Source organism: Pseudonaja textilis, chromosome 1, assembly GCF_049901715.1.
Source record: "Pseudonaja textilis isolate UNSWEBS1 chromosome 1, rPseTex1.2, whole genome shotgun sequence".
In the NCBI taxonomy this organism is placed as follows: domain Eukaryota; kingdom Metazoa; phylum Chordata; class Lepidosauria; order Squamata; family Elapidae; genus Pseudonaja; species Pseudonaja textilis.
The window spans coordinates 184015015-184039562 of NC_141990.1; the positions used below are offsets into that span (position 1 = coordinate 184015015).

Sequence of the window (24548 nt, forward strand, 5' to 3'; positions counted from 1 at the left end):
GTATTTTTTAACAAAAAAAATTAAAACCAAAAGATTTGTCTTTAAGCATTAAAGATCACAAGGGCAGCTGGTTCTTTATAACTGAGACAGGTAATTCCTTTTAGGGACAGGGTGTCAATAGATTATATTGCACTTATGATCTAATTCGTCACTATGTATTTGCATCAGAGAACGTTTCCCTGGATCAGGTGAACTAATAACTCTAGCACTTTGTTTTCTAAAGTCTTCTATTATCTTTTAGGTTAGAGGTCAAAATGAATTGAAACATATCAGGCCTTTAAAAATTTCAATTCATTTAATTATTTGCAAAAAGACTGAGGAAGTCATTCACAAAGTCTTACAGATAAGTTGTTATGTTTAGAATTAGTATGCTTAGATTTAATTTACCTTTAAAGAGAGAATAAAAAGAAAATAGTCATATGGAGTAATGTCCATTGACAGAGTACATATTCAGAAATAGAAAGAGGCTGACAATTTATGCCATTATCAAGCTTTTTGCAATCAAAATTAAATTTATACCTTTCTCAAAGACTGAAAGCCTTCAAGAAAAATAATAACAATAACAATAATAATTTGGTGGTTTTTTTTCCCCAAAGATACTCCTGCACCTCCTTCACCTCCAAGAGTTGTAGATACTACTAGGACCAGTATAAGCTTAGCTTGGACAAAACCCACATACGACGGTGGAGTTGATATATTGGGCTACATTCTTGAAATGAAAGAAGAAGGCACCGACCAATGGTACAGGGTCCATACTACAGCCACCATAAGGAACACTGAATTCACTGTGACTGGTCTTAGACCAAGCCAGAAATTCCGCTTTAGAGTGGCTGCTACCAATATAAATGGGATAAGCGAATACAGCGAATCTCCAGCCGAAATAGAACCTGTGGAAAGGCTAGGTAATGTCACATGTATAAAGCATTGATAGATTTCTATTTAAACATCTGTTTAGAATATTCAAATGGAAGCTCATCTTTTATTTCTCTGCCCATTGACAGAAATACCTGCTCTTGAGCTTGCTGATGACCTAAAGAAGACCGTTACTGTCAGAGCCGGCGGCTCTTTACGTCTAATGGTCTCAGTGTCTGGTAGACCAGCGCCAATAATTATGTGGAGTAAAGCGGGTATTGATCTAGCAAGTCGGGCTATTATTGACACCACTGACAGCTATACACTCTTGGTTGTGGACAAAGTTAACCGGTACGATGCTGGGAAATATGTCATTGAGGCTGAAAATCAATCAGGAAAGAAGTCAGCAACAGTTCTTGTAAAAGTCTATGGTGAGTTAACCCCTTTTATTTCTTTTTACAGTCACCTTCTTTATTTCATTACAAATTAAAAGATATTTGAAAGTGCCCCACAATCAAGTAACAGAGCCAGGCAAACAGCAAGAAGAAAAAACGTCATAAGCAAGATTATGCCAGTGGCAATCTATGCACACTGTTTTGTGAATAAGGAAAAAAATTGTGTTGGACAACATTGTGTAATAAATAATTAATATTTTCTTTCGCTCCCCCGTAGATACTCCTGGCCCTCCAGGATCCGTGAGAGTAAAAGAAGTCACAAAAGATTCTGTAACTATAACTTGGGATGTTCCTGTCATTGATGGTGGAGCACCAGTCAATAACTATATCATTGAGAAACGTGAGGCTGCCATGAGAGCTTACAAAACAATAACTACCAAATGCAACAAAACCATTTACAGAATTTCTGGACTCATGGAAGGCGCTCTATACTATTTCCGAGTTCTGCCAGAAAATATCTATGGAATAGGTGAACCATGTGAGACATCAGATACAGTGCTTATATCTGAAGTCCCAAGTGTGCCACAGAAACTGGAGGTGGTTGACATTACTAAATCTACCGTAACCCTTGCCTGGGAAAAACCACAGCATGATGGTGGCAGCAGATTAACTGGCTTTGTAATTGAGGCCAGTAGAGTTGGAACAGACAGGTGGATGAAAGTTGTAACCGTGAAACCTACAGTCTTTGAGCACAGCATCATTTCATTAAATGAAGGAGAACAGTACCTGTTTAGAGTCAGAGCCCAAAATCAGAAAGGTGTCTCGGAACCAAGAGAAATAGTCACAGCTGTCACCGTGCAAGATCAAAAAGGTAAAAGCCCTGGTGAAACGTGAAACTTTGTTCCTAGCAATGATTCATAGTTTGACTTGATGAACCATAACACTTTTTAAAACTCTCTCTCTCTCTCTTTTTTTTTTTTTTAGTTCTACCCACAATTGATCTTGCTGGAATTCCTCAAAAGACCATTCATGTACACACTGGAAAACCTATAGAATTAGCAATTCCAATTTCTGGACGGCCACCTCCAGCTGTTTCTTGGTTCTTTGCTGGCTCTAAACTAAAAGAATCAGAGCGTGTCAAGATTGAAACAGTTGCTAAACTCACTAAATTAACCATACGCGAAACAACAATACGAGATACTGGAATGTATACACTTGAACTGAAGAATACAACTGGAACTGTCCTTGAAACAATCAAAGTTATTATTCTTGGTAAGATTTTTGGTTGGTTCGTTTAAAATATATCCTTGCCTTTTTTTATCATTTCCCTCCCTAAATGACCCACACTACTTCTGAATCCTTTATGCTTGATTTTTCTTTTTCACAGATAAACCGGGACCACCCACTGGACCTATTAAAGTAGTTGATATTGATTCAACTTTTGTAACTATTTCCTGGGAACCACCTGAAATGGATGGTGGTGCAGCATTAAGTGGATATGTGGTAGAGCAACGTGATGCCCACCGTCCAGGATGGTTACCAGTCTCTGAATCAGTAACTCGGACAACATTTAAATTTTCTAAACTGATCGAAGGTGCTGAATACGTATTCCGTGTGGCTGCTACAAACCGCTTTGGAATTGGATCCTACTTGCAATCTGAGATTATAGAATGCAAGAGCAGAATCAGTAAGTTAATATTTTGCATTAAAAACTAAAAAGAAATATAAAGAAATATTTTAAGGCCCAGTGTTACATACGTTCTGTTCTTCTTTTGCTTCAATAATCAGTTACATTGAACTATTCACAAAGTAGTTGTTTAGATAGATGATAATAGATAGATAGATAGATAGATAGATAGATAGATAGATAGATAGATAGATAGATAGATAAAGAGACAGACAGACAGAGAAACAGAGGGAGGGAGAGAGAGAGAGATTTAACTATGCTTGATTAGAGGGAACATAAAATAACTCTAAATGGAATCATATTCTCATTTTTTTTCTGCTTTATCCATCTAGGCATCCCAGGTCCTCCTGGTACTCCCGAAGTGTTTGATATCTGCCGTGATGGAATGACACTTACTTGGTATCCACCAGAAGAGGATGGTGGTTCACAGATCTCTGGTTACATTGTGGAACGCAAGGAAGTTAGATCGGACAGATGGGTCCGTGTAAACAAAATTGCTGTGACTATGACACGCTATCGGTCAACAGGATTAATTGAAGGCTTGGAGTATGAACACCGCATCACAGCTATCAATGCTAGGGGCACTGGCAAACCAAGCCGAGCATCAAAGCCTACGGTTGCTATGGATCCAATTGGTAAATAATGTACTACATTTGCTAGGAAATATTTAAGAAATAGTAGACGCTAATGGGTTGAACTGCCCTTTTGAAAAACAGTGTTAAATGTGCGGTCCTCTTAACTAGAGCTGTGTCTTTTCTCATTATGTATTCCAGCTCCTCCAGGCAAACCTCAGAATCCAAGAGTTACGGATACTACAAGAACATCGATTTCCTTGGCTTGGAGTCCACCTGAAGATGAAGGTGGATCTAAAGTCACTGGCTATTTAATTGAAATGCAAAAGGTTGACCAGTTTGAATGGACAAAATGTAACACCACACCTACTAAAATTCGTGAATACACTCTAACCCATCTTCCACAAGGGGCCGAGTATAGATTCCGTATTATAGCCTGTAATGCTGGAGGTCCTGGAGAACCCGCGGAGGTACCAGGAACAGCCAAAGTAACAGAAATGCTTGGTAAGAAAATTCAGCTTAATGAAACCCAATGTTTAAAACTTAACAACACTATTTAACTTTTTTGTATCTAACATGAGATATTTTTTTCCTTGTCCCAGAATATCCTGATTATGTACTGGATGAAAAATACCTGGAAGGTTTATTTGTAAGACAAGGTGGAGTAATTAAGCTCACAGTGCCAATTAAAGGTAAACCTATTCCAATTTGCAAATGGACTAAGGAAGGACATGATGTCCTCCAGCGAGCTATGATTGCCACTTCCGACACAGATACTGAACTGGTGATCAAAGATGCAGAAAGAGAAGACTCTGGTACTTACGATTTAACACTTGAAAATAAGTGTGGCAAGAAAGTAGTCTACATCAAAGTCAGAGTCATTGGCATTCCAAATCCACCAGAAGGGCCACTTGAATATGACGACATACAAGGGCGCTCCATTAGAGTCAGCTGGAAGCCTCCAACTGATGATGGTGGTGCTGATATATTGGGATATATTGTTGAAAGGCGTGAAGTACCAAAGACTGCCTGGTACACAGTTGGTTCCAGAGTAAAAGGCACATCATTGGTGGTGAAAGGACTCAAAGAAAATGTGGAATACCACTTCCGTGTTTATGCTGAAAATCAGTTTGGTGTGAGCAGATCCCTGAAATCTGAAGAGCCAGTTGTGCCAAAGACACCTTTGAGTAAGTACACATCTCAGTTCTGGTTGTTGTTGTTGTATCATTACCGGGAAAAATATATTACTTTGCTTTTTTGCTAAAACTATGTCTTCTGATGTGTCCCCAAAGGAAATATATGAGATAGCACTTGCAATAGCACTTAGACTTATATAATAGCACTTCATAATGCTTTACAGCCCTAAGTGGTTTACAGAATCAGCATATTGCCCCCCAACAATCTGGGTCCTTATTTTATCGAACTAGGAAGGAAGAAAGGCTGAGTCAACCTTGAGCTGGTGAGGATCGAACCCGTGGCCCACAGCAGAATTAGCCTGCAATACTGCATTCTAACCACTGTGCCACCATGGCTCAGTGATTAGGTTAGGATGAAAGATAATGACTAGCCTAGAATCATTTCTAAAATATCACAACTGAATAGAGAGGGTAAACTCAGTTTTCCTGGGGGAAGAAGTATAATAACCGTTGTGTTCTTCTTAACAGATGCACCAGAGCCTCCAAGTTATCCACCAGAAATACTTGATGTCACCAAAAGTTCTGTTAACTTATCTTGGTCCAGACCTAGAGACGACGGTGGGTCTCGTGTCACTGGCTATTACATTGAACGTAGAGAAACATCTACTGATAAATGGGTCAGGCACAACAAGACCCACATCACGACTACAATGCACACAGTCACAGGACTGGTTCCAGATGCTGAATATCAGTTCCGTATTATCGCCCAAAATGATATTGGTGAAGGTGAACCAAGCCCTGCTTCTGAACCAGTTGTGTGCAAGGATCCATTTGGTATGTAAATATAAAATCAATTATCAGAGGGCATTCAGGTAAAAATTTGAGAGAAGTCAAATTTTCATTTCTTTTCTTTTTTTTCTCATTTTACAGATAAACCAAGCCAGCCTGGAGAAATTGAGATCACTTCTATATTTAAAGATAGTATTACTCTAGAATGGGAGCGCCCTGAATGCGATGGTGGTAAAGACATCATTGGATACTGGGTTGAATATCGCCAATATGGAGAGACCGCATGGAAAAAATGCAATAAAGAACGTATCAAAGACAGACAGTTCACAGTGGGAGGCTTGCTGGAAGCTACAGAATATGAATTCAGAATTTTTGCAGAAAATGAAACAGGAATGAGCAGGCCACGTAGAACAGCAATGACAGTGAAGACAAAACTGACGTGTAAGTTATATGTGTTATGGTATAATTTGCAAAGTTATTAGAAGATACTAAAGTAAAGAGGAGAATGCGATGGATCCATAATGTTGGTTGATTTGATTATATTGTTTAAAAGTAACTTGAGTTCTAACAATAAAGATTGAGAAATTTAATACAGGTAATCCTTGACTTATGACCACAACTGAGTCCAAAATTTCAGTTGCTAAGCAAGATAGTTATTAAGTGAGCTTTGCCCCATTTTACGACCTTTTTTGCTGCAACTGTTAAGTGAATCACTGCAGTTATTAAGTCAGTAACGCAATTGTTAAGTGAATCTGGCTTCCCCGTTGACTTTGTGTATATCAGAAAGTCACAAAAGGGGATCACTTGACCCCGGGACAGTGCAACTGTCCTAAATATGAGCCAGTTGCCAAGCATTTGAATTTGGATCACATCAGTGGTGTTATTCTACTGGTTCGGGCCGGTTCTGGCATACCAGTAGCACCGAAGATCAGCGGACACCAAACTGGTTCTCTCTGAGGAGCTGCTGTTGGGCCCACCCGCCCGCCTGGGCTCACATGCTGACCTTTATTCCCTGCTTTTTTGTGTGTGTAAAAATTTTATTTGGGTTTTCACAAAACATATTACAAATAAAATATCTTTTTGAGAACAGCATGATTCCAGGTTATCACTTCTCTATACAGACATAAACTCAGTTACATATTCATCTTTATATTCTGTTCCATATCTTATAACTATTTTATCATTTTCTCAATTTTTCCCCTCCCTTACTTTCCTCAACCTTATTTTTAATTATCTCATTCCTTTCTAAATTCAATTACATATCTTTTCCTAATTTTCAATATTTTTCTAATCATTATATTTGATTAGAAAATCAAATCTAATCATTCTATTTATACTTTTGTCTGTCCTGTTTACAATTTCATATTTTCTTTTCTCATAGAGCAAGATTTCCCCTGTAATTACTAACTGGAGTGTAACACCTTTATATCTTTCAATTACTATCCATTCAAATCTTATTTATAATTTAATTTATATCTTTCAATTATAACATTCAATTTCTAGCCTCTATTTTGTAACATATAACTCTTATCAGCCGAGTTCTGCTTGGTACATTCCCTTAAAAATACACACTAGATTCTAAAAAAAGAGAAAATATATAACTATAATAACTGGTTATAGTTATTCTATTTCAATTCAGTCCAGCCATTGATATTAATTAGAATCTTTGACATTTCTTTTCAATTAAATTTTATACTTCATTAGGAACACTTAAAATATTTCCATCCTTTCATCTTATCAACTAATATTCATATTTCTTTTCAGTTAAATTTTTATAACTGTCATTAATAGTTAAAATGTTCTCATCCTTTCCTAATTACATTCTCTTATTCTCTTTATTTCTTTTAATTGTTAACAAACATTGCATTGCATAAGAATATCTATTTTATTTATCACTTTCATATTTTCTAAATTCATTTCTATTTCTAATATAATAATGCTATCTCATGTACCCTTGCAGAATCCTCTCTTTCAGTTGAGTTTTCAACCATTATCTCTGTGTCTTTTAAATAGGCTTATACCTTTAATCCTTGTAAGTTTTCCCTGTTTCTCTATATCCTGTTTCTGTCCTTTATAAGTTCTTTTCCATCTTCTCCCCCTTCTTCTCCCTCCCCTTTTTGACCCCTTGTCTCTCTAATTCTAATTCTCTCTTCTGTAATCCTCTCTTCTGCTTCTTCCTAGTATTGTAATTGCTTTTCAAACTATTCTTTTTTTGGTTGTATTTTCAGATCTTAAGTTTTTCACTCTCTTTCCCCCCTTTCCCCTTTTTACCCCACATAGAATTGCTTGGTCATTAAAGATGGCTTCCTCTTTGTCCCGCCCTTCTTGTTCTGCAAGCATTTCTTGTTGTTTCTCATAGTTCAGGATCTCCATTTCTAAGAATTGAAATTTGAAGCCAAAAGAACCTCTTCCCTCTTGTGCATCTTCTTTCTGTTTTTTAAGTTCCATTTTTAACTCTTCAAGGAGTGATGCCATTTTAAACACTTTTAAACAACCACCCGATTGATTTTAGTCATTTAAAATCCAATGAGCAAAATTTCAAAAATCACCAAGTAATCCGAATAATCCAAAGCTTCTTCTTTTTTCCACTTTTTCTTTCCAGGGAATCTTGTTAAAGTTTCACTGTTAATTCCTTTTACTTCCAGGTGGTCTCCTCCATTTTTTCCAGATCCCACCCTTTTCTTTTTTCTTTTTCTCTCCTTCTTTTAAAAGTTTTGAAATATCCAAAAATCTTTATTATCCCTTTGAGACTTTATTTTCAGCTTAAAATTGCCTATTAATGTCAAAATGAATTTGCATCAATTTCTTGCTTAGATCTCTTCTTGTTAACGTTTAAAGTTAATTGCAGCTGTCAGTATGAGAAAAGAAAAAGAAAACCCAAATATTTTCCCTTCCCTCTCTCCTTCGCTGCTTCAAAAATCTTCTTTGGGAACAATGTTATTCTTTATAATTCAAATTTCAGGGTACCTTGTGTTGTTGCTTTCTCAGTTCGACCCAGACAGTCAAAGCTTTCTCTTTTTATCTTCCTCCTGCACAATCTTGTCCAGTCGGGTTCTTCTTTGAGGTGGCCATTTCTGACCACCGCTGCACCGCCTTCGGGAAAGGGAGTAATGGCCAGCCGAGGAGGAGAGATGCGGCTCGCCTCAACTCCACTGGTGGTCTCCCCCCTCTTCACCACCTCAACGGGGTGGCTTCAGCCCCGAATCCAGCCAGCTCGGGGCGCTCCGGCAGCGAGCACGGATCAAAACCGCACACAATCGTGGATTTCGGTCTGTCACCGAAGAAGTCCAAACCAGAAGTCCTTTATTTCCTGCTTTTGAAGCGCAGCTGCTTTGCATGGCACAGCAGATTGCCGCGTGTCGTCTGCTGAAGCTTCAGGGAGAGTGCAGGATTGCAGGAGGCGAGTATGAAAGCCTCTGCGCCTGCGCAAAGTGTGTGTTTAGTGTGCACATGTGTGCAAAGCCACACCTTCCAAACTGGTGGCAACCTACTTTGCAAACCACCACTGGATCATATGATCATGAGGGAATGCCACAATGGTAATACGTGTAAAAAAATATCATAGGTCATTTTTTTTTCCATTGTAGTGCCATTGTAACTTCAAATAGTCAGTAAATGAACTGTTGCATGTTGAGGATCACTTTATATTTTTTTCCTGCTGAATGGATCACAATATGATAAATAAACTTCATATACACTATTAATGAAACTAAATATGATTTTAATATTTAGAAAAATAAAAATGATGCTTAATTCTACACTTTGCTTGAAAATATGGGGCACACTGCAATTATATATATATATATATATATATATATATATATATATATATATATATATATATATATATATGTAGATTTTCATGGGTACAGGTATGTAGGTCTAGGTGTGTTCGTGTCTTTTCCCATGTAAGATTAAGAGTGTCTTGGCGACGTTTCGGCGAGGTCCCACTGGCCATCCTCAGGCTGGTGCTTTCAGCTTCGTGCCAGTGCAAGCAGATTGCACTGCTTGCACTGGCACAAAGCCGAAAGCACCAGCCTGAGGATGGCCAGTGGGACCTCACCAAACGTTGCCAAGATACTCTTAATCTTACATGAGAAAAGACCCGAACACACCTGGACCTATCTACCTACCTACCTACCTACATATATATATATAAAATAAATAAAAATAGGGAACATTCAGGATATTTTTTTCTTTCCCCTTTTATAAATGCAGCCGGAGAAGCACCTGGAGTAAGACAAGAAATAAAGGATGTCACTACAAACCTAGGGGAGACAGGTCAGCTGTCCTGCCAGATTATGGGGAGACCTCTTCCTGACATTAAATGGTATCGCTTTGGCAAAGAACTAGTGCAGAGCCGAAAATACAAAATGTCATCAGATGGGCGCACCCATACTCTGACTGTGCTGACAGAAGAGCAAGAAGATGAAGGCCTTTATACCTGCAAGGCTACCAATGATGTTGGAGAAACTGAAACCAGCGGCAAGCTCTTACTGCATGCTCCTCCACATTTCCATCCTGGTTACCCCTTGAAAGAGAAATACCGTGCAGGTGTAGGTTCTACTCTTCGCCTCCATGTTGTCTACATTGGTCGTCCAGTGCCTGCTATTACTTGGTTCCATGAAAAGAAACTCTTAAAGAACACTGAAAACATTACCATTGAGAACACGGAGCATTATACCCATCTTTCCATCAAAAATGTACAGCATAAGACTCATGCCGGAAAGTACAAAGTGCAACTCAGCAACATTTTCGGAAATGTTGACACTGTACTCAATGTGGAAATACAAGGTAAGTGCCACCTTTTCTCTCCCCTCCACACCCAGCCTGAATTTTATTGGCCATGTTTTTCAAGTATGGCTTCATTTTCTCCTTTTCTGCAGATAAACCAGATAAACCAGCAGGACCCATTGTGGTGGAAGCTCTGCTGAAGAACTCTGTGGTCATCAGCTGGAAGACACCTGAAGATGACGGTGGTGCCTTCATCACAAACTACGTTGTAGAGAAAAGAGAAGCAAAAGAAGGTGCTGAGTGGCAATTGGTGTCCTCAAGCATATCTGGCACAACGTGTAGGATTGTTAATCTAGTTGAAAACGCAGGGTATTATTTCCGCGTCTTTGCTCAAAACGTATTTGGCATCAGTGAAGCGTTAGAGGTTTCCTCAGTTGTTATTATCAAGACACCTTTTGGTAGGTACACATAAAAATAAATCATAATCCATTGTTGAATTTATAACCTTCTGCTAAGCAAATCAACTTCATGTCCTGGAAATGTTTTATTTTACAGAAAAACCAGGGCCACCAACCCAGCCAAATGTATCTGCTATTACAAAAGATTCCTGTGTTGTATCTTGGAGGCCACCTGCAAATGATGGAGGCTCAAAGATTAGAAATTACTACCTTGAAAAACGGGAAAAGAAGCAGAACAAATGGATTGCTGTAACCACAGAAGAAATCCGTGAAACTGTTTATTCTGTTACAAGCCTTATTGAAGGCCTGGAATATGAATTCCGTGTAAAATGTGAAAACCTGGGTGGTGAGAGTGAATGGAGTGAAATTTCACAACCAATCATTCCCAAATCTGATGTACCAATTCAGGCACCACATTTCAAAGAAGAAATTAGAAATCTGAACGTGAAATTTAGAGGTCATGCCACATTTGTTTGCAAAGTCACCGGTCACCCTAAACCTGTTGTAAAATGGTTCAGGCAAGGCAAGGAAATTATGCCAGATGGTGAAAAGGTGAAGATACAAGAATTTAAAGGAGGATATCATCAACTGGTGATTACAAATGTAACAGACGATGATGCTACTGTATACCAAGTGAGAGCAACCAACCAAGGAGGATCTGTTTCTGGAACTGCCTCCTTAGAGGTTGAAGGTAAATTATGTGTGTTTTTTTTAATATTACAATTATTTTTGTTAAATTTTTAAATGCAAGCTAATGGACAAAAATCCAAACATCCATTTAACTCCTATATTAAGATCTTTGTCCAATAATTTCAGTTTAACAGTGTTGGGGTTAGGGTTAGATTAGCCTTCAGACATGATACCACTGTATACAGCAGGCTTTATAGGCTAATATTCTGTAGTTTGAAAAATGAACTTTATAATTAAAGAAACAACATATGGAACACATTTTAAAAACAATTAGTATATGTTGTACCAGCCTTTTCAAGGAACAATAATCTCACAACTGCTTCTATCATAGAAAAATTCAGTTATGCCCAAATAGGGATTCATAATTTTAGCATAGCTTTTATGAACTAGTTCAGTGGACTTTCTTTCATTCTATTAGATAAATTTCTTTGATGTATATATCTAGTAAGAAGCTCTGCCAAAATCGCTGAAAGCTACACTTTGTGTGCATAATCTCCAAATACTATAATATGAACAACACTTTTGGATTATTCATTTGGCAATGGAAAGAATTTATGGCACGAAGTAAATTTGAAATATTAGACTTTAAGCTGCAAAAATGTTCTACCTCCCGAGAATCAATTTTCCTCTGTTAAAAACAAAATTAAATTTGTTTACTGTATTCACTTTGCTAATTTAAATTTTCTCGTGTTTTTTTTTTTAAATAGTTCCTGCTAAGATCCACCTACCTAAAAATCTAGAAGGTATGGGAGCTGTTCATGCCCTCCGTGGTGAAGTTATTAGCATCAAAATTCCATTCAGTGGCAAGCCTGATCCGGTGATTACTTGGCAGAAGGGGCAAGATCTCATTGACACAAATGGACATTACCAAGTTATTGTTACGAGATCCTTCACATCTCTTGTTTTCCCTAATGGTGTGGACAGAAAAGATGCCGGTTTCTACATTGTCTGTGCTAAGAACAGATTTGGCATTGATCAGAAAACAGTGGAATTAGATGTGGCTGACGTACCCGATGCACCAAGAGGATTGAAAGCAAGTGAAGTTTCAAGGGATTCTGTCAACTTAACATGGATCGCTCCAGCTAATGATGGTGGAAGTAGAGTCACACATTATACTGTTGAGAAACGTGCTACAACAGCTGAAAGATGGATCCGTGTTGGCCAAGCTCGTGATACACGATACACTGTAGTAAACCTGTTTGGTAAGACAAGCTATGTCTTCCGTGTTATAGCAGAAAATAAGTTTGGGCAAAGTCAGCCTTCTGAACCAACAGACTCTGTTATAACCAAAGAAGATAAGACAAAAATATTTAATTATGATGAAGAAGTTGATGAAGCCAGAGAAGTCACCACAGCTAAGGCAACTCATTCTTCTACAAAGGAACTCTACGATAGATATATGATTGCTGAAGAACTCAGCCGTGGGCAGTTTGGAATTGTTCACCGGTGTGTTGAGATTGCTTCCAAGAAGACTTACCTGGCTAAGTTCGTCAAAGTGAAAGGTGCCGATCAAGTACTAGTAAAGAAAGAAATTTCTATCCTAAACATTGCTAGACACAGAAATATTTTGTATCTTCATGAATCATTTGAAAGCTTAGAAGAGTTGATCATGATCTCTGAATTCATCTCTGGAGTTGACATCTTTGAAAGGTTGAACATTCCTGGTTTTGAACTTAATGAAAGAGAAATTGTAAGCTATGTACGCCAAGTATGTGAAGCCCTGGAATTCTTACACAGTCACAGCATTGGAAACTTTGACATCAGGCCTGAAAACATTATTTATTTCACAAGAAGAAGTTCTACAATTAAACTGATAGAATTTGGCCAGGCAAGACAACTGAAACCCGGTGATAATTTCAGGCTTCAGTTTACTTCTCCTGAATATTATGGACCTGAAGTCCATCAGCATGATTTGGTTAGCACAGCCACAGATATGTGGTCTCTTGGAACTCTAGTGTATATACTTCTAAGTGGCCTGAATCCTTTCCTTGCTGAAACAAACCAACAGACAGTTGAAAACATCATCAGTGCTGAATATAATTTTGATGATGAAGCCTTCAAAGACATAAGTATTGAGGCCTTGGACTTTATTGAACGCCTATTGGTAAAAGAAAGAAAATCTCGTATGACTGCTACAGAAGCCCTTAACCATCCATGGTTGAAGCAGAGAACCGAGAAAACCAGCACTAAAGTAATCAAAACATTAAGACACAGGCGTTACTACCAAACTCTGATGAAGAAGGAATGGAGTAGTGTTATATCAACTGCCCGTATTTCATGGGGAGGTGCTGTCAGATCTCAGAAGGGAGTTACTGTTGCTAAAGTTAAAGTGGCATCAATTGATATTGGCCCGCTTTCTGGTCAAATAATGCATGCTGTTGGAGAAGAAGGTGGACATGTCAAATATGTCTGCAAAATTGAAAACTATGACTCAGCCACACAAGTGAACTGGTATTTTGGAGTAAAGCAACTGGAAAACAGTGAAAAATATGAAATTACCTATCACGAAGGCATAGCTACAATGTACGTCAAAGATATTGCTAAAGCAGATGATGGTACCTATAGATGCAAAGTTGTAAATGACTATGGGGAAGACAGTTCCCATGCAGAACTATTTGTTAAAGGTGTCAGAGAAGTTTCTGACTATTACAGATGCCGAACTGTCAAGAGAGTGAAGCGCCGAGTAGATACCATGCGACTTTTGGAGAAGCCCCCAGAATTTACCTTGCCTCTATATAACCGAACTGCCTATGTTGGTGAAAATATCCGGTTTGGAGTAACTATAACAGTTCACCCAGAACCGCGCGTAACCTGGTTCAAATCAGGTCAGAAAATCAAACCAGGAGACGATGATAGGAAGTATACCTTTGAAACAGATAAAGGTCTTTATCAACTTCTAATCCACAATCTTAATGAGGATGATGATGCTGAATATACAGTGCTGGCACGTAACAAATATGGTGAGGATAGCTGCAAAGCTAAACTAACTGTTGTTCAGCATGCTCCTGCCGAAGACACCACCCTGCGACCCATGTTCAAAAGGCTGTTGGCAAATGCTGAATGTCAAGAAGGCCAGCATGTCTGCTTTGAGATAAGAGTCTCTGGAATACCAAAACCAACACTGAAGTGGGAGAAAGATGGTCAGCCTCTCTCGGCTAGTCCCAATATTGAAGTTGTACATGAAGGATTAGATTATTATGCTTTACATATAAGGGATACCTTGCCTGAAGACAGTGGCTATTACAGAGTTACTGCTACAAACAGTGCTGGTTCTACAAGCTGCCAGGCTTACTTGAAAGTAGAACGCTTGAGATATGTCAAGCGGGAATATAAATCGGAAGAAGAGAAGCAAAAAGTTGTACAGAAGAGAATTGACAAGACTGTGAGAATGGCAGAAATTCTTTCCAGGACAGAAACAGTTGCACTGACACAAGTAGCCCAGGAAGCCCTGAGAGAAGCTGCTATTCTATATAAACCAGCTGTAACCACAAAAACTGTCAAAGGTGAATTTGAGCTGAGGAAGGAAGAAATGAAAGAGGAAAAGAGACTCCGAATGCCTTACGAGATCCCAGAGCCCCGCAGGCGTGTGACTACTGCTCTTGAAGAAGATCAGAACATCAAGCTATTTGTGCCTATGTCAGACATGAAGTGGTACAAGAAGCTGAGAGACCAGTATGAAATGCCAGGAAAACTTGACAGAATTGTTCAGAAGCGACCCAAGCGCATTCGTCTTTCCAGATGGGAACAATTCTACGTGATGCCACTGCCACGCATTTCAGATCAATATAAACCTAAGTGGCGCATACCTAAGTTGTCACAAGATGACCTTGAAATAGTGAGACCAGCACGTCGTCGCACACCCTCTCCTGATTACGACTTTTATTATAGACCAAGAAGGCGATCCCTTGGTGATCTATCTGATGAAGAAATACTTCTGCCTGTCGATGACTACTTGGCCATGAAGAGAACTGAAGAAGAAAGACTGCTACTTGAAGAAGAATTGGAGTTAGGTTTTTCTGCTTCACCACCAAGCAGAAGCCCTCCACGTTTTGAACTGTCCTCTCTTCATTACTCTGCAACAGATGCTCAAAGAGCTGCAGAACTATCAAGAGGAAGAGAATTGAGATATGCAACTTATCATATACCCACTAAAGAAGACACGACTGCAACTTATGCACAGCTTCGACAACGTCATGACAGAGCAGCTTATAGGCCACCTAAACAAAAGGAGAAAATAATGGCTGAGAAAGAAGATGAAGAACTCTTACGACCAGTTACTACCAGGCAGCGGCTCTCTGAATACAAGAGTGAACTGGAATATATGTCACAAGAAGAAAAGAGACGGATGAGAAGAAGGAGAGAAAAAGAAATAACTGAAATCACATCAAAAGAGGAAGAAGAGGAAATAGAAATGGTGAGACACGTTCATCGGGAATACTCACCTCCTTCAAGATTACTCAGAAGACGACGTTCTCTTTCTCCAACTTATATTGAACTGATGCGACCTGTGTCAGAATTAATTAGACCTCATTCACATCCTGTGGAAGAACCTGAGAGAAGATCTCCCACGCCAGAAAGAACTCGTCCACGTTCACCAAGTCCAGTATCCAGTGAGCGATCTCTTTCTCGATTTGAAAGGACAGCAAGATTTGATATATTTTCTAGGTATGAGTCCATGAAAGCTGCTTTAAAAACACAGAAAACAATGGAAAGGAAATATGAAGTTCTGACTCAAGAACCCTTCACTCTTGATCATGGTCCACGCATCACTCTGCGAATGCGTTCACATCGTGTCCCATGTGGCACCAACACCAGATTTATTCTGAATGTTCAATCCAAACCAACTGCTGAAGTGAAATGGTATCATAATGGTATTGAAATCCAAGAGAGCCATAAGATACATTCCACTAACACTAGTGGCGTATTGACCTTAGAGATCCTTGATTGCCATATTGATGACTGTGGCACATACCGTGTTGTGTGTACAAACTATAAAGGAGAATGTTCGGACTATGCAACATTAGATGTTACAGGAGGAGACTATACTACATATAGTTCCCAGCGCAGAGATGAGGAAGTTCCTAGAACTGTTGTTCCTGATCTGACCAGAACTGATACATATGCAATCTCTTCATTTAAGAAAATTTCTGAGACAGAAGCCAGCTCTTCAGAAAGAAAAGTCAAGTCGGAACTGACAGCAACAAGGGAGTCATTATCATCGTATGAACATCATGCTTCTGCTGAAAAGAAAATTAGTGTGTCAGAGGAAAAATCAATAGAAGAAAAGTCTGTGCACCGGAAATTTAAAACCACTCTACCTGCAACAATATTAACAAAACCCCGCTCAATCACAGTTTCTGAAGGAGAGACTGCAAGATTTTCATGTGACACTGATGGTGAACCAACGCCAATAGTGACATGGCTGCGTGGTGGACAAGTTCTTGTTTCTTCTGGGCGTTATCAAGTGACACGCACTGAATATAAGTCCACATTTGAAATTTCATCTGTCCAGATATCAGATGAAGGCAGCTATACTGTTGTGGTAGAAAATTCTGAAGGAAGGCAGGAAGCTCACTTTAGTTTAACTGTTCAACAAAAGAGGGTTCCAGAAAAAGCAGTGACGTCACCTCCAAGGGTCAAGTCCCCTGAGCGTCATGTGAAATCTCCAGACAGAGTAAAATCTCCAAAGCGAGTGAAGTCTCCAGAACCATCTCCTGCCCCCTCCAAGGCAAAACCAATCGTCACAGAAAAAACCCCACCAGCTGAAAAAGCAGACTTGCCAGTTGTTATGGCTCCCAAGATAACACAACAATTGAAGGTCGACGTTTCTGGCGATAAAGTAAAGCTATTTTGTTCAGTTGAGAGCAGTGTGTTAAGTGTTCAAGAAGTCTCCTGGTCTAAAGATGGCAAAAAATTAAAAGAAGATGATCGTTTCAAATTTCATTATGCAGCTGATGGAACTTATGAACTTAACATTCATCACCTTCAGGACTCTGACCAAGGTGAATATACATGTGAGATTATTGGAGAAGGTGGCTCTTCTAAAACTAGTTTCCAGTTTACTGGACAAGCATTCAAAAATACAAGTGCTCAGATATCAAGCTTAGCCAAAACGCAAAAGCTGGTTCAGAAAGAAGCAGAAGTCCTTGAATTATCTACCCAAAAGAAAGCTACTGTGACTTCTCAAGAAAAGGCAGTAGTCCAAGAGGAAATTGTTAAGAAGTCTCTAATACCTGAAGATATTAAGAAACCTTGTCCAGAAGTTAAAGCCACTACCACCAAAATGTCAGTGTCTGAAGGCGAAAGAACTGTTCTCAAAGCCAATGTTCCCAATGCTTTTGATGTAAAATGGCTGTTAAATGGAGTAGAGTTAGCCAACTCTGAAGATTATAGATATGGTGTATCTGGAAGTGACCATACATTGACCATTAGCAAGGCTACTCAGAAAGATGAAGGAATACTTACCTGTGAAGGAAAGACAGAAGATGGTATCATAAAATGCCACTTTGAAATGAATGTTTCCAAAGATCTTTCAAATGCCCCAACCTTCATCACTCAACCAAAATCTCAAAATGTGAATGAAGGACAGAACGTGCTACTTACCTGTGAAGTCACTGGAGATCCTTCGCCTGAGATTCATTGGTTTAAAGATAATCAACCAGTAAGTAATTATTGGTTAGCAATAAAAAATTTATTTGCATGCTTGGATTAAACATGACCTTAATTAAACCTCTCTTCCTGTTACCAGATTTCTCTCTCATCCCACATCCAAGTAAATCGTTCCAAGAATGTTTATTCTCTTGCAATCCAAAATGCCGCATTGAGCGATAGTGGAAAATACACAGTCAAAGCAAAAAATTTTCATGGGCAATGCTCTGCAACAGCATCCTTGACCGTCCTTTGTAAGTTTATTTTGTCCTCCAGTTTTCCCTTAATGGCACTAGGACTTAGATGATATCAGAAAAGCAGCTGATTTTGTGAATTCTTTAATAAAGTACCACTTTATGTACTGAATCAGATGTGCAATATAAATGAGGATGTTGTTATATTTAAATAAGTGTATAATAAACATTTTATGCCAGCTCAGTGTTGTCATAAAGCTTTTAAGTATCCTAATATATCATGGCTATTAACCCCTTGGTTCTGGTGATAATTGACTAAAAAAGTCTCAAGAATATTACATTCCAAAAGATGCACAGCCTTCAGGATTTTAAAAAGTATTGAAGTTTTCTGATGAAGTATAAGGCTGTACATATCCGAGGAATCATTGGGTTACTTTGTGTTTGCTATCTCTTTGTATACAGGCTTGAATTTAAGGAAAGCTGTGGTATTTTTAATGGTGCTTTCAATGAATATAAATGAAGAAAACGAAGCACCATTCTAAGTACTTTCCCCGGCAATTCTTTAGTAATTATAATTATCATGAGCAATTTTAAGTCATTTATATTTCCCATTGTAATAATAACTTATTTAAGATAGAGAGGGGAAAAGAGTATTCTTGCATTATTATCCATTATTAGAGCCTTATGTCAAAAACCAGATTCAGTTTTCCTCAAATTGCAAGCCATTCCTGTTTCTCATTTCATAAAGTCAATAGAGAACCAGCTAATGTGGTGTCATTGGTGTTTTTTTTTCCCATGTGTGTTTGCTATGCTCCACAGCTCTAATTGAAGAATCTCCAAAAGAGGTAGTGTTGAGGAGAAGTGGTGAAGCGAGCATGCAGGAGAGTCTCTCTTCACAGTCATTTCAAATGTCCGCTTCTAAACAAGAAGCTTCGTTCAGCAGTAGCAGTATGACTGAAATGAAATTTGCAAGCATGTCTGCCAAAAGTATGTCTTCCATGAAAGAATCCTTTGTAGAGATGAGTTCCAGCAGTATAACAGGGAAATCTAGTCTGACCAAAATGGAGAGTTCAACCAGTAGCTTGCTTAAATCTGGTATGAGAGGTGAGCAATACAATTATACGTAGAGTTAGAGAAATCCCCGCTACTTCCTTTAGACTACCTCCTATCTTAATGAAGTCATAATCTCCACTGAGAATTAACTTTCAACTTTTTTTCCTTGTTTTGCGAAGGGACACCTCCCAAAATCGAAGCACTTCCAAGTGATATCTCCATTGAGGAAGGAAAGGTGCTGACCATCTCCTGTGCTTTCTCTGGAGAACCTACTCCTGAAATAACTTGGTCCCGCAGAGGGCAAAGTATTTCTAGCCAGGGGGGCAGATTCCACATTGAAACCTGTGAAGATTTAACCACGTTTATCATAATGGATGTTCAGAAGAATGATGAGGGCCTTTACACGCTGAATTTAGAAAATGACTTTGGCATTGACTCTGCCACTGTGAACATTAACATTCGATCAATGTAGAAAGTACAATTATTTTCCTTGCACTTGACTTCTGCCAAGTGACTCATACAGACTGAAATAACTGATTTGTAAATATATAGTTTTTAAAATAGTATTTTTATACCTTCCTGAAAGAGAACAACGTCCTAGAAATTACACTATGATTTATAGTCATCATTATGTGACTTTAAAACTTTTTTTTTTCATTTGACATGTACATACTGTATATAGCCGATGATAACGGTTATGGAGTTTTGTACCATTTATTTTATGACATTTGAAAATGTAACTTTTGGAACCGTTGGTAGGAGAAAGTTCCTGACGGAACGAATACCCTGCTCAACACTGAACTAATATTCGTGCCTCAACAAAAAGTTGATGTCTAAGATTGCCTCAACAGGTAGAGAGGCTCCCTGTTGAAGACTCCTTTCCTGACACCTAAGAGATGATGCTGTGCACGTTTCATGCGTGCATGAATTTATTTGCAATCAGAAACATAAGCCATTGGTGAGGTTTGCATTTACCCTCCTGTAAGCCCCACTCTAATAGCTTATGTTGGGTCTGATCAAAGTCAAACTTTATTTTGCTCGTGACTGATTTACCATAGATGGAACAAAATGTCAACGGCCAGCATTTTGTTCATCGCCTCTCTATGCATTGTTTCTGGCACAATGACTGCCTGAACAGCTTTACAAAAAAAGTAACATCACCTGGCTATCCCGTTGTTGAATGAAGCTGTTTAGGAACTCATGGATAGAAGCAGTGCCAACTCTTGGAGGTTCCTTGGATGCAGTGATTATGTAATAGTGTTAGTATTTAGGTAGATAATGTCAATTCTGGGCAACCAAGTTCTGAACCACAGTTGAAAGAAAATGTAAACTGTTGCTATAACATCACATTTTGCCCTGAACATAAATTTAGTTTAGTTTCATAAGTAGTAAACTATTAGTGAGCTCTTAGCTATTTTACTGAACCTCCTTGAGATAGTATTCCTTTTAAATAAAGCATGCCACCTGCACATTACCACCTCTGTATCCTAGTCTTTTTTTCTTCTTTCTTCTACTTGCATTCCTACTTTCCACCTCTATTCAGGCAGGGAGAGGGGTACCCCATGATTCAGAAACTACAATGATCCCTCAGTTCCTTAACATTGTGAAATTGGGTTGCATGAATTTGGACTGTTGTCAGATCATAAAGATTTTCCTATTTAAATATTTACTGTTACACCTACACAAAATGAACCCTTTAAAGCCTTCATACTTTACTCCTGGTGCACATTAACCATCCCTGGTTCATAAAAGGAAAAATTAAATAAAGTGCAATGGCTTGGAAGCAAAAAGTGGTCAAGTGAGAAAAGGGAATTTTGTTCACCATGCCATTGTTAAATATGTGGGAATCCTGCCTTGCATTTTTCACCAGGCAAGGAAGCAATAGCAATTAGACTTACATACAGCTTTACAGTGCTTTTACAGCCCGCTCTAAGTGGTTTTACAGAGTCAGCCTATTGCCCCCAACAGTCTGGGTCCTCATTTTACCACCCTCGGAAGGAGCAAGCAGCTGGTAGTCAGCAATCAGCAGAAGTAGCCTACAGTACTGCATTCTAGCCACTGTGCCATTGTGGTTCCTAGCAGCAGAAAAGTTGGCTTTTTTTTACATGTACTATTTGTTTTTGTTTTAAAAAATGCAAATGTCGCATGCGGTTTACCACCAAAATCTGGGGATGATGTTTGAAACTTTAAAGTGTTTCGCTCAGAGGAGGATTACCAAAAGGCAACAGCAAAACCAAGGGGGAAAAACTAACACAACTACACCTCTTGGAAAGAAAAACAAGCACAGGCCTTTGACCTTACCACCTCAACTCTTCCATTCACTGGTGGAGAGGATCAGCAGTCTCTAGGATAGTGCAAACAGGCTCCAGTGCAGCATGATGTTAAGTGCAAAAATAATTATAAACCTGCCCATTTTTGTGTGTAGCTGCTGAGCGGTTTTGTGATGCCAATTTATTCAAGTATTTCAGGAATTATTATAAAATGAAGTAGAGGCAAGGGAGATGCAGGACGGGGAAATTGATTTAAAGAGTAAGAATTTAGAAAAGTCATCAAAGCCTTTATCAGCTTTGATACCAAAGGCTTCAAGCCTTGTCAACTATCATCCCACCACAATTATTATCAATTTGACAATGATGCCATCCTATAAAGCAGAGGTATCAAACTCAAGGTCGGATCCAGCCCACGGGGCCATTATGGAAAAAGTGGCCAGCCATTGTCGCTTTGGCCGGGTCTACCCAGTGCGAAGAGGAAACATGCAGCAGTTTGGGAAGTGGCGCCAAGCTGACCCCGCCCACCCAGTCAGCCCCACACCCCTGCCCCCTCCCCCAAGGTCAACAACAGCTCTGATGCCACCCTCAATGAAATTGAGTTTGACACCCGTGCTATAAAGCAAAGGTAGACCATCTTGTTTGGTTGAAAGCCTTAACTGATTTTTGACTGATAAGGATATTGTGGCTATAATCAGGCCAAACTGAGCTTGACTTAATTTAAACTGTCCATAGGAAGCACAAACATACATTCTTCCTTTGGAAAAAAAAAACTGTATGTGTCAGATGTGGTTAGTCCCTGGATGGAGGATCACAAAGAAATACAACTGTAGACAGCATTAAAAAATCCAAAAAAGAAAAAGAAAAAAACCCTGCTCGGAACATAATGGTAACCCATATTCTGGACTATTCATGGGCTCCTTAACTGGCCAAAAACAGGAGATGGAGACATTTTATGTATTTTTGTTAAACACTACTCCCATCCATATAATGCCTTTTCTATTCTATAACTGTCTTAATTGTGCCAGTTAGCAAGTCCATAGTTTAAGGTTGATTATTTACATCAAACAATAACATTGTTAAGAGAGACTAATTGCCTTCTGTTACGAGACGGTGAGCAAGAGCTTAATTCCATTGAAAGTTTTGAAAGTTTTCTTTCAGCAACTGTGATTTTTTGAGTTGTTGAAGGATTTATTGGGTAATAAAAAGTGTATTCACTTCCATGGCATTGTTAGAATATGAGAACGAGTGATATATTCTAGACCTAGACTTATAGAAGATAGGAATATCTTTGCTATTATGTCAGCCTCTGGAATAGGCCTATATATATCTCTACAAGTTTATACATTACAATAATTGCTCTGTACCTTCATAGTCATTCTAGAATTTGGAGGAGGAACAGCATCACTTAATGGAGTGCAATTGCTATAAAAGCCCAGCAAACTCTTGGCATTACTCAGTTCTTGAATTTTAGAGGGATAATAATAGTAAATCAAATAAAACAAAGCAAACCTTTTATCAATATTCATGATGATGTTAGAAGACAATAGACTATGGCAGAGTTCTTCTGATGGGTTTATCATCATCATGTTGTGCAAATCAGTGAATGATGTTACAAAGTCAATAAATCATTTTTCTAATGGCATGACTCAATGCATGAATAAGCACAATACGAGAGAGGCACAAGAATTGTGAGGTTGGAGCAATGCAAAGACACAAATGCCTTTGGTTGTGCTGTTTTGTAAAAGGAAGGTGGCATAAAAAACACCAAAAATCTGGTATCTATCATTAAAATGTTGCCACAGCAATGTGATACTAACATATACTGCTCAAAAAAATTAAGGGAACACAAAAATAAGACATCCTAGATCTGAATGAATGAAATATTCTCATTAAATACTTTGTTCATTACATAGTTGAATGTGCTGACAACAAAATCACACAAAAATTATCAATGGAAATCAAATTTAGCAACCCATGGAGGTCTGGATTTGGAGTTACACTCAAAATTAAAGTGGAAAAAAACACTACAGGCTGATCCAACTTTGATGTAATGTCCTTAAAACAAGTCAAAATGAGGCTCAGTAGTGTGTGTGGCCTCCACGTGCCTGTATGACCTCCCTACAATGCCTGGGCATGCTCCTGATGAGGTGGCAGATGGTCTCCCGAGGGATCTCCTCCCACACCTGGACTAAAGCATCCCCCAACTCCTGGACAGTCTGTGGTGCAACATGGCATTGGTGGATGGAGCGAGACATGATGTCCCAGATGTGCTCAATTGGATTCAGGTCTAGGGAACGGGCAGGCCAGTCCATAGCATCAATGCCTTCGTCTTGCAGGAACTTCTGACACACTCCAGCCACATGAGGTCTAGCATTTTCTTGCATTAGGAGGAATCCAGGGCCAACTGCACCAGCATATGGTCTCACAAGGGGTCTGAGGATCTCATCTCGGTACCTAATGGCAGTCAGGCTACCTCTGGCGAGCACATGGAGGGCTGTGCGGCCCCCTAAAAAAATGCCACCCCACACCATTACTGACCCACTGCCAAACCGATTATGCTGGAGGATGTTGCAGGCAGCAGAACGTTCTCCATGGCTCTCCAGACCCTGTCACATCTGTCACATGTGCTCAGTGTGAACCTGCTTTCATCTGGGAAGAGCACAGGGCGCCAGTGGCAAATTTGCCAATCTTGGTGTTCTCTGGCAAATGCCAAATGTCCTGCACGGTGTTGGGCTGTAAGTACAACCCCCACCTGTGGACATTGAGCCCTCATAACACCCTCATGGAGTCTGTTTCTAACTGTTTGAGCAGCCACATGCACATTTGTGGCCCGCTGGAGGTCATTTTGCAGTGCTCTGGCAGTGCTCCTCCTGTCCCTCCTTGCACAAAGGTGGAGGTAGCAGTCCTGATGCTGGGTTGTTGACCTCCTATGGCCTCCTCCACGTCTCCTGATGTACTGGCCTGTCCCCTGGTAGCGCCTCCATGCTCTGGACACTACGCTGACAGACACAGCAAACCTTCTTGCCACAACTCGCATTGATGTGCCATGCTGGATGAACTGCACTACCTG

The 24548-nt window shown here is 39.2% G+C and overlaps 1 protein-coding gene across 1 annotated transcript in view; it reads left to right on the forward strand.

Moving 5' to 3' along the window:
* TTN (titin) overlaps positions 1-20682 on the forward strand; it is a 307241-nt gene extending 286559 nt beyond the window's left edge. The window contains exons 311-327 of the mRNA XM_087917042.1: positions 597-902; positions 1002-1283; positions 1525-2118; positions 2232-2519; positions 2635-2934; positions 3267-3569; positions 3708-4010; positions 4109-4693; positions 5171-5476; positions 5573-5872; positions 9650-10225; positions 10318-10623; positions 10721-11314; positions 12021-17974; positions 18062-18215; positions 18975-19259; positions 19388-20682. Of these exons, the coding sequence (XP_087773168.1) occupies positions 597-902; positions 1002-1283; positions 1525-2118; positions 2232-2519; positions 2635-2934; positions 3267-3569; positions 3708-4010; positions 4109-4693; positions 5171-5476; positions 5573-5872; positions 9650-10225; positions 10318-10623; positions 10721-11314; positions 12021-17974; positions 18062-18215; positions 18975-19259; positions 19388-19680 (11729 nt within the window). The 3' untranslated portion in view covers positions 19681-20682. The remainder of the gene's footprint in view (positions 1-596; positions 903-1001; positions 1284-1524; positions 2119-2231; positions 2520-2634; positions 2935-3266; positions 3570-3707; positions 4011-4108; positions 4694-5170; positions 5477-5572; positions 5873-9649; positions 10226-10317; positions 10624-10720; positions 11315-12020; positions 17975-18061; positions 18216-18974; positions 19260-19387) is intronic.
* Positions 20683-24548: the final 3866 nt, after the last annotated feature.